General features: G+C 37.6%; 1 protein-coding gene across 2 annotated transcripts; it reads left to right on the top strand.

Annotated features, from left to right (window-relative positions):
* Positions 1-432: 432 nt before the first annotated feature.
* LOC116109916 (probable arabinosyltransferase ARAD1) lies at positions 433-4,019 on the top strand. 2 transcript variants are annotated; one of them, XM_031396152.1, is made up of 3 exons: positions 433-606; positions 819-2,318; positions 3,363-4,019. In XM_031396152.1, the coding sequence occupies exons 2-3, from the start codon at positions 1,353-1,355 to the stop codon at positions 3,900-3,902; spliced, it is 1,506 nt and encodes a 501-aa protein (XP_031252012.1). In that variant the 5' UTR covers positions 433-606; positions 819-1,352; the 3' UTR covers positions 3,903-4,019. The 2 variants fall into 2 exon arrangements, with proteins under 2 accessions (XP_031252012.1, XP_031252013.1); XM_031396153.1 differs by having other exon boundaries at positions 433-2,318.
* Positions 4,020-11,057: the final 7,038 nt, after the last annotated feature.

The raw sequence follows: 11,057 nt of genomic DNA, 5'->3' as shown, positions 1-11,057 counted from the left end.
ATTTATTTAAATTAAAAACAATTTAAAGTAAGATGTGTTTAAATTATAAGGAAACGGAACGTGCATTGCATTCTAGTTTTTCATGCAAAAATGGAATTAAAAAATGTTGATTGATACACATAGAACCATAATATATTCTTCACCAAAACATTTTAATTTCATGATTCCAAACAAGTCTTTTGTTTCACACAAAATGTCCCATTCACCAAATTATATTCTAATTTGGCTCAATCAATCCCCCATTGAATTGCTACTTTGACATTTCACTATCACAAAGTGGACTTTTCTCAAGTGGGCTTCATTACTTTTTAATATATACTTTAGAGAATTGGGAAAGTGATTTAAATTGCTTATATACATAATTAATTAATTCATGTTTGGACAAATCAAAAGTCATCTCAGTCTGCTCTCTCCAAGAGACAAAAGTGGAGCGTAATAATCAATTAATTTTAATAAAAGGTTTTGAAAATGAGGATATACACTAGCAATTATAAGATTGTGCTCAATAGTAAACATTCTTCTCTTTTTCCCTCACTACTGTTGCTGCACAGACTGTAAAGAGACACAGAAGAAAGCATATAGAATCTCAAAATCCAAGCTCGTCAGGTACTCTTCTGCCTAGTTCTCTTCGACCCATTTTAGCTAACTGTGTACCTTTAGAACCCGGACGATATATTTTTATTCTTATTATTTTACATGCTTGCTTTTAGTTTTTATTTGGATGATTTTTATTTTGGAGATTTTGTGAAATTCCTACTACTTATAGATAAAACCAACTACTTTATGGGCTTGAAAGAGTCTTTCCTTTTATTTTGCAGATTGATTGATTGGTTTCTTTTAGGATGAAAACAAGAGGAAAAGCTTATGGTTAGTTGGAAAATGAAGACTCTGTTTTTAACAAGCTCTTTTTAATATAATTCTTATGTAACGTTTGAAATACGGGATATTTGTTCTGACGTTTGATTGGGTTTGTTGGTGTTTCAAGCGGAAATATTTGAAAGTTGAAATCTTTTTCAAGAACCTTTAGGGTTTAAGGACAGAAAATTGGGTTTATCATTTCATTCTGAAGATGGTTTTTCTCTGTTTGTGTTGTGAAAATTTCAAAATTAAGTTTGTCTTGTTAATGGATTGGAGTTGAGAGTTGAGAACCCTTTAGTTAAGTGATTACTTCTTGATATATAAAGAAGCTAAGGCTCATTAACTTGGGGCGTGTCGGTTCTCTACTGCAAACCTTTTCCACTAGAAAAATAACTTTTCTTGGTCTTGCTTTGATACATTTGGGATTTGGCGGCCATTGAGTTACTGTTGAATTTCATAAACCCACTAGAGTTTTGTCTCCCTAACCTTCATCAATGTCGGAAAAGAGCATATTTCCCTCGAGGTTTCTTTTCTACTTGATAACCATTTCCATGTTCCTTTTGATCCTTTCTTCTGTGTTCCTTCTTGAATTCAGTAGTAGTTCTTTTATACCAAGATCAGTTTTCAAGCTGATTCTGCTCAATCGCACGTCAGTTTACTTAAAGCCCAATATCAAGAGTGAACAAATTGAACTGCCTTTTCTTTCATCTGTGGCAAAAACTCCAATGAATAGTGGAGAGGTGGCATGTCAGAGATCCAGTTCTGGGAAGGAAAAGATTGGTTCTTTTGGACAACAGAAAAGAAAAAATTGTGACCGAAGTCAGGCTCTTTTAAGGGTGTACATGTATGAGTTACCTCCTGAATTTCACTTTGGATTAATGGGTTGGAAGGGAAAGGCAAACGAGACATGGCCCGATGTTAGCAAACCAAGTCAAATTCCACCATACGCAGGTGGGTTGAATTTACAGCACAGTATGGAGTACTGGCTTACTCTCGATCTTCTATCATCAAATACAGCAAATTTTGGAAGACCATGTTCTGCAATTAGAGTCAAGAATTCAAGTCAAGCAGATGTAATTTTCGTGCCTTTCTTCTCGTCTTTGAGCTACAACCGCCACTCTAAGGTTCATGGAAAGGAGAAGATTAATGTTAACAAGATGTTGCAAAAGAAATTGGTTCAGTTTTTGGAAGATCAGGATGAATGGAAAAGATTGGGTGGGCACGATCACATAATAGTGGCTCACCATCCAAATAGCATGGTGGATGCAAGAAATAAGTTGGGTTCAGCCATGTTTGTGCTTGCAGATTTTGGAAGATACCCCATGGAAATAGCAAATATTGAGAAAGATATTATCGCTCCTTACATGCATGTTGTGAGGACCATTCCCAGTGGTGAATCATTGCCATTTGAAAAACGTCCTACATTAGTTTATTTTCAAGGAGCAATATACAGAAAAGATGTAAGTTCTGCAATTTTTTTTTTATTATAAATTATTGAAATGTATTTTATGATGTGGAACTGCTTTGAAATGGAGATCTCTCCTTTTGATTTGGACTTTTTGCTAGGACCTGGGATAAGAATTAATTACCAGATGCATATCTATGTCAGGTGATGCTATATTCAGAGGTGGAAAAATGCATCAATTATCCTGATTTGCTGATCGTTAACTTCTGATGTGACTTATTTTTTCTACAGACATTTCATATTTTTTTTGTAATTTCAGATAATGTGATAAAAGAGCTAATGACTAGCTTCTATTGCCTTGATTTGAAATGATATACTTTCTAAAATGATTTAGCTTTCTCATATCATAGTGTTACTTAATTTCTGTTCTTCTAATTACTCAATGTGAAGCATACATATCTGGAGCATATGCATGCACACACTGAAGACTTCTTGACAGACTAGTCCTTTGACTTAAGAATCCAACTTGATGCCTTCATTATTTCCATTATTCTTGACCATCCAGTTGTGTTTTCTAGATAAACTAGTTAGGAGTATCCTGTTGGTGCCAGTGTATTTATAAGGCACCTGACCGGACCCATTGGAAAGGATCCATGTGTATGTATATATACATAAATGTACTGTTTTGTACAACACAGATAGGATTGGTAATTAGATTTTAATTTTTAGATTTCAATTACAGAATTTGTAAGTGGCTTAGTGCACTATCCTGGGAAGTTTTAGAATCTGGCATTTTTAACTTTGACATGAGATCGTCCATTTGTCTTGGTGGCATCTTAAAGCAAAATATGCAGCTGTTAAGATTATGCAAACAACAAATGCTATGACAAAGACAGTGGACTCATCTCATTGGGTGTGTTTTTTTGCACTGCATATTTAGCATCGCTGACCATCTTTTAATTAAACAATTCATATTTCATATCCCATTCTTTTCTCTTTTTCTTGAACTAAACTTCTTATTGGAGGTTATCGTCTTTATACTTGTCATCATATATCTTTCCTGTCTATGATTATAGTTTCACGTTTCAATTTCTCCCAGGGAGGAGTCATTCGCCAGGAATTATATTACCTTCTGAAAGATGAAAAAGATGTACACTTTGCATTTGGAAGCATTCGAGGAGATGGGGTCAAAACTGCAGGCCAAGGCATGGCCTCATCTAAATTTTGCCTCAATATAGCAGGTGATACCCCTTCCTCAAATCGCCTCTTTGATGCAATTGCAAGCCACTGCGTTCCTGTGATAATAAGTGACGAGATTGAGTTACCATACGAAGATGTCTTAGACTACTCAGAGTTTTGCATAACTATTAATTCCTCTGATGCTGTCAAGAAAGGATTTCTTCTATATCTTCTCAGGGGTATCAAGCAAGACCAGTGGACCAAGATGTGGGAAAGGTTAAAGGAAATTGTACACTACTTTCAATATCAATATCCATCCCAGCCCGGCGATGCTGTAGACATGATTTGGCAGGCGGTTTCACATAAGGCATCTTCTATACGATTTAAAATTCACAGGCAGAACAGATACAGTAGATCTCAGATTATGGTAAATAGCAATTTTAATGAAAAATCTCACTGAAGATTGATATATTTCTTGACTTGACATGATTTGGTTGAGTTGTGAGATTTTGAAAGAGAGACATAGTTTTATTGAAAATCTATCAGAGCTTTGTTTCTCGTTTACTCGTTCCTTTTCTTGATGGTGTAGTTGAAGAATATATTGTTTGTTGAGGCATAATCTGATCTCAGTTAAGGATAATCTGCCCAAATTAATCGTTTTTTGAAGCCCTTATCATTTGAAGAAAAAATTAAACTCAACATAGAAAACACAATCACTTTTAGAAAACTATCTTCATGCTTATGGGGCGCAAATGAGATGAACTACGTAAATCAAGATGGAAAATTTTCTTGTGAAGAAACCAGCATTTACTTTGTAGTTTAATCTCCATGGTGCATATGCATATGTATGTTTGTGTATGCATTGTCTTGCGTTATGTTATGTGTAGATATTTTGGGAGAGATTGCTAGGATTTCATTTTAAAATGCCGAAACAAGAGTCACAAATTGAAAAGTACACAAGTCTTTTTCTATAGAGAAGATTACCAAACACTATATTTTGTATAAGTATGACAACCAGCATCATCTCTGATGAAAGTATTGAGCTATTGGTTAGGACCTACGTTTATACAATACAGAGAGGATGCTGGCTTACAGATGCACTTTACCTGCCCGTTTTCAGCTCAATAAAAACTTCAATCAAAACAACTAGAAACAAAGAACTCCAATAAACCCGAATGAATGAACTTCAGAGGAATGTTTCTCCTTTCATCACTTAGAGAAACTAGCTGAGCCTTCCTCCATTGGCAAACATCTTTCTTACCTTAATGGTAAGGGAAAATAGCTTCAGCATGCTAACATCTGTTGTGAATAGGATCCGATCCTTTTCGAACTTGCCTTTTATTTGATTGATTAGGATCAAGCGTCGTTGAAGGAGCAGGCGCCAAACTTGGGTTTGTTTGCAAATCCTTGAGAGCAACAGCCTTTAGAATACGTGAAGTTCGGACAAAAGGCAGCAAATCTTTATCCCATCTCAGAACAAAGTCTATGCTTCTCAGGCCAGAAACCTTGTCTGGTTGAAGAGCTAAAATCCCAATACAAGCAAGAAGAATGACACCCCTATAAACCAAGAGAGCCATGTTTGTGGATTGCAGAAAACAAGAGGGAGCCAACAGAGGTATCTCTTGCTTTGAAGTAATAATGAGAGAATGAGTAGTGTGTCTGAGATTGCAGGTTGGTATTTCCTCAGGGTTATATGTGGAGGAATAATCCTGAGGATTATCTTTTATGGGATTTGGAAGACTAAAAGTAAAAAGCACAAGGAGGGCCCAGAACATGTAGGGAAGCTTTAGATTCAACTCAATCATAAGCCCGCTATAGAAGCAATATATATATATATATATATAAAGGCTGCATTAGAAGACTCTGACAGGTTTGAACAAAAAAGGCATAGTTGGAACACTAACCTTGGGAAGCCAAGCATCTTTTTTCATTTACGTCTCCCTATCATTTGCCTTGCTCTTTTTTACCAAACAAAGACCAATCCTGTTTACTCTTCAACTCACTAACTCTTAGCCGACTTGCCTCACCATCCGACCAATCCTGACATCTTCTGCCACCATCCCCTTCTCTTCTTGTGTCAAAGGTAAACATTAAAAATACACCAAGACAGTGACTGCTAAGTTATTATTAAACAAGAAAGGAATATAAAGAAGCTTAAATTTTTGAACTGGGAAAATTACAAAATTCATATAGAAGGAATAATAATGTTGTAATTAAGTGCTTTATGATTGTGATTAGAATAACTTTAGTGGGTTGGCTCTGAGAAGCAAGCAGCTGCCATTAGCCAGAAACAGTGAGAAAAAAGCCATTAAAAGTAGAGATGTTGGATGAAGGATGAAGAATTGTAAAATCCTCCCAAAAAAAAAAAAACACTTGCTTTATTATAAACAACTTTAGAATTCCAAGCTCTTCTCTCCATGCAACGAAAAATAACAGTCTTGGTTCCTTGTGCTAAATGGATTTCCTTTATGCTTTTCTTTGGATTGCCCAATTCTAAACCCTTCATTTAAAGTTTCAAAGAGAACAACACCCCATCAGGCCTTCTCTAAATTAGGCCTTTATTTTGTTTTTCCTTTATTTTCTCGTTTACCCAGGAAGACCAATAGACCATTTTATCTCTTTCTCTCAATTCAAATAAGCAAGCCTTGCCTNACGAAAAATAACAGTCTTGGTTCCTTGTGCTAAATGGATTTCCTTTATGCTTTTCTTTGGATTGCCCAATTCTAAACCCTTCATTTAAAGTTTCAAAGAGAACAACACCCCATCAGGCCTTCTCTAAATTAGGCCTTTATTTTGTTTTTCCTTTATTTTCTCGTTTACCCAGGAAGACCAATAGACCATTTTATCTCTTTCTCTCAATTCAAATAAGCAAGCCTTGCCTTACTTTAATGGGGTTTTACTAGTTATTCGTAACGTTTAATGCATGGACAGTAAAGAGGGAAGAAACCCAGATGCTTTACTAAAATTTTCTCTAAGTTTGTGACCTTGAAATTGTATAATTTTCATAATATTTATTTTGTTAGATGAAAAGAGAGAATATGTTGTTGTCTTGTTACAAGGGAAAAAGGGGACCGATCATAGTCCTAGACTAACAACTGTTTCCATGCTCTAAATAGAGTGGAGGCTTTTGCTTTTTTAGCACCATCTCCATGTTAAAGCAAAAGAAAATGAATATGAGTTGTTGCTTTCAAAATCCACATCTTACTTTGAAACTCTTCTTTCATTTATTTTCTTTCTAAATCATGCTCTGCCTCCTCTGGGCATTATCAATTCTAAGCTGAACAAAAATTTTAATAAGGGTATCTTTTTGGAGGATAAGCCTCAGGATTAGCTGTTCCATCTCAATCATTCTGTATATCTAAAGCCAACAACTCATGATAGATGAACACCTTAATCTTGGCAAATAAATTAGCTTTATAGTCAAGAAAAACAACCATGGTCCCAGCCAAGACGACACATGGTTATGGGGGTGATAAAGAAATATATATATATATATCAAGGCAGCTGCAAGAGAATAAAATATTAAATCAAGTACACATTTCATTCTTGTAAAGCTCTTTCAGATTACAAAAATCAACTATTTAAATGGGAATTCTTCAGTTCTTGAGCTCAGTTTGGCTAGAACAACTAGAAGCAGCATACTAAGAAATTGTTGTAGTCTTTGATTAAATTCCGAGAAAGTTTAATATCAAATGAACCTACATAATCTTGAGTTGAAACCCAATATTGCATTATAGGACCCATTAGAAACATCTATCAATACGCAATCACTACCTATCCTAATTTAGTTCAACTTCATTAAAAATGTATTTAAATTATTAAAGTAAGCTCAATAATACATAAAAATAAATTACTCAGATAATTCTTATGTGTAATTAACTTGGAAGGAAGGCTGAAATCTTAGTTACATTATAATGTGTGATGTAAATATAAGAATATCCACGAAAGTTTGCAATCATAGTCATCTGTAAAACAGCAGCGCAGCCGTGCTGACCCAACAAGAACAGTAAATTCAGCAGCTGTGAGACCCATAATTTATGTACAAACATTCCCATAGAAATGTACGCTTGAAAAAGGCAAACAAAAAAAAAAAAAAAAAAAATTGAGTTTCTAGGGGTTTCTCAGTACAACAAAATCAGAGATTCAAATTCAATACGACATGCAGAGAAATACAGTCCAACCATTTTCGTTTAACCCCTGGTAGCATCGCTGCATCAGCAAGACAACATACCCATATTCATCATGGCCTACTCTCTACCAATGCGTACTCATCAGAGAAAACAGAAACCATGTTATTGGAGTGGTTCCTGATGGGGTCACTGCAGGTCCTGGCGCTATTGTGAAATGCAAACCGCGCGTTGCCCTGCTTGAATCTAAATGCAACTTCGGTTGCTGCAAGTGCTGCTGCTTCTGATTCAATATAAATAAACACACAGGAAATTAACAAATAAATATCTTAACATATGCTTGTGATAATCTGATGGACCACCAATAGTCAGTGGTACCGTAAGGGGCAAAGAAGGAAGAGTAATACAGGACAGCTGGAGCGCAGCATAACAAGTAGGCAGCGGCACAACAAGCGTGAATGAATCTGTTTGACAGGTGGACACACAACACAGCTAGCATGACAAATAAAATAAAAGGAGAACCACAGAGGAGAAGGCATTGAGAATATTGTTGGGAATTGTGGGGAGAGCTGACCCTCAAGATCAGCCTATCTTTCTTTTTTTCTGTTTTAGTCATATTTTCTTTTTTTTTGATTCACTGTAATGAACTACTGAATACAATCCAAATATCCATTTAAACAAGACATTCACTCCTTCTTCTGTTCTTGGTTGATTGTAGCCTAAAATGGTTGATTGAATGCATTAGTAACTGAGTTACTTGGATTGGTTCCATCAAATTGGTATCAGAGCCAAGCTTGATTCAGGGCATGGTTGGCACAAGGATGGATAATAGAATAGATAACGTTGAGAAAGATGTAGCTAAAGTGACTGAAACGGTGAAAACAATGAGGGAGATTTTAATCGATATGCAAAATTGGATGCGAAAAAAGGATGAAAAAGAGGAGGAACGAAGGAGGAATTTCGGGAACTCGAGTCGTGGCAGGGTTGAGCACAATGAACATGAGAATGTAGGAAATCAAGGAGTGCCTACGGGAGGGGAAAACTTTGAAGGTGACCCATCCGGAGAAACTTGGAACCAAGGGGGTGAAGGTTGGCACCATCGTGAATGGAAGGGGAGAAAATTGGAGTTACCTATCTTTTCCGGTGAAGACCCGTATGGATGGATATTCAAGGTGGAACGTTACTTCACTTTCAACTTGATAGTTGAAGAACATAGGGTAGCAGCCACTGCACTATGCATGGAGGGAGAAGCTCTCAATTGGTATCAATGGATGGAAACCAGGTTAATGATAAGTAATTGGCAGGAGTTTAAAATAGCTCTCTCCCAAAGGTTTAGCGGGACCCAAGAAGTGAGTCCCTTGGAGCTGCTGATAGCCACCAAGCAAACAGGCATGATTCTGGATTATCGCAGAAAATTTGAAGAAGTCGCAGCGTTAATGACAAATGAGAAGGAAGAGGTGCTCACTGCTGCATTTCTGAATGGGCTTAGGCCTGAAGTAAAAGCTGAAATCAAACTCCAATAGCCCAATCTCATCCAACAGCCCAATTCATTAGTTAGTATGGCCCAATTGGCCTAGCGTGTGGAGGAAAGGAATAGAACTGTGGAGGAATTCAAATTTGGATCTGCGCGTGTAACTAAATGGAATTCATCTCCTTTTGGTGCAAAATCTTACACCCAGTCAACTCGACCCGATGGAAGCTACAAAACCCAACATGCTATTGACCCAAGTCAACACTCATCAACCCACTCAACCCCACAACCACCTGTTCGACGCAACCTAAACGAAACCCACTCCAGCCCCAACTTGCCATCGTCAGTCAATTTTCGCCCAGATTCAGTCCAACACGAGTTCCCCTTCAGGCGAATGATAGAGGCCGAGATCCAACGCAAACGAGAGAGGGATTGTGCTATCATTGTGACACGAAGTATTCTCCGGGTCATAGATGTGGGGATAAGCAGGTACAAGTTCTATTGTTGGAAGATGAAGATCCTGAGGAGGTGAATGAGCTATCTGTAGAGGAACTCAAAGGGGAAGAAGATGCATAAGGAACAATGGAGCTTTCCCTCAGTTCCGTGAAAGGTATCAGTGGGCCAAAAACCTTGAAGCTCAAAGGGGAGATTGCAGGAAGAAATGTGGTGGTTTTAATTGACAGCGGGGCGTCTCAAAATTTCATCAGCCGACAGGTAGTGGATGAGCTCAAACTTCCTATAACCTCTACTAAAATGTTTGGAGTCAGAGTTGGTGATGGGTACAGGGTAAGCTGTCAAGGGGAATGTCGCGTGATGAAGTTACAGCTGCAAGATATTTCAGTAGTCCAACACTTCTACCCCTTCGATATGACTAGTGCAGATGTGATTTTGGGGGTTGCATGGTTAGAGACACTGGGAGAAATTACCACGAACTGGAAAAAATCAGTGATGAAATTTAACCAGTCCGGAAGAATTATCATGTTGATTGGGGACCCCTCTTTGAGCAGAACCAAGTTGTCATTGAAAAGGATTTTAAAAATGATCCAGTATGAAGGGCCAGGCTACTTGTTGGAAATTAATAATTTGCAGGTGCACGAGCATGAAGAAGTAACGAATGAGGGTTATTGGGGTGCACTTTTAAGGGAATACCAAGTCTTATTTGAAATGCTACCCGGACTGCCACCGACAAGACATTGTGATCACACTATCAGGCTCGAACAGGCAGCTCCAGTCCCCAATATCAGACCCTATCGGTACCCATATTATCAGAAGAATGAGATAGAGAGGATTGTACAGGAAATGTTGGTTTACGGAATTATCAAGCCGAGTATCAGTCCCTTTTCCAGCCCAGTACTTTTGGTTAAAAAGAAAGACGAAGGATGGCGTTTCTGCGTTGACTACCGAGCACTCAACAAAGTCACCATACCTGATAAGTTTCCGATACCGACAGTGGACGAGTTATTTGATGAGTTAGGCGGGGCCACGATATTCTGAAAACTCGACCTTAAGTCGGGATATCACCAAATTCGTGTCCAGGAGGAAGATACTCATAAGACAGCCTTTCACACACATGAAGGGCACTACGAGTTTCTAGTAATGCCCTTCGGATTATCGAATGCACCGTCCACCTTCCAAGCTCTCATGAACAGCATTTTCAAACCATACTTATGTAAGTTCATCTTGGTTTTTTTTGATGACATATTGGTTTACAGTACTAACTCAGAGGCACACTCGCACCATTTAAGACTCACATTTCAGGTTCTACTCGACTACCAGTTGGTGGTTAAGAAGAAAAAATGCACTTTCGGGCAATGTAAGTTGGAATACTTAGGCCACATCATTTCAGGTCAAGGAATTGCTGTTGACCCTTCCAAGCTAGATTGCATATTAAAATGGCCTGTTCCGAAGGATGTGAAGGCGCTTCGTGGGTTTCTAGGTTTGACAGGATATTATCGGAAGTTCATCAATGGTTATTGGGCAATTGCCTTACCTTTAACAAATCTACTCCGTAAGGATT

The sequence above is a fragment of the Pistacia vera genome, unplaced genomic scaffold (genome assembly GCF_008641045.1).
Source record: "Pistacia vera cultivar Batoury unplaced genomic scaffold, PisVer_v2 Contig590, whole genome shotgun sequence".
Lineage (NCBI taxonomy): Eukaryota > Viridiplantae > Streptophyta > Magnoliopsida > Sapindales > Anacardiaceae > Pistacia > Pistacia vera.
The sequence above is the reverse complement of the archived record's forward strand: the minus strand, read 5'-3'. Positions and strand labels throughout refer to the sequence as shown.

Excerpts from the sequence above, each read along its gene's own strand:
- LOC116109916 (XM_031396152.1), top strand. The coding sequence starts at position 1,353 with ATGTCGGAAAAGAGCATATTTCCCTCGAGGTTTCTTTTCTACTTGATA. Across the intron at positions 2,319-3,362 it reads GAGCAATATACAGAAAAGAT|GGAGGAGTCATTCGCCAGGA; the intron begins GTAAGTTCTGCA and ends AATTTCTCCCAG.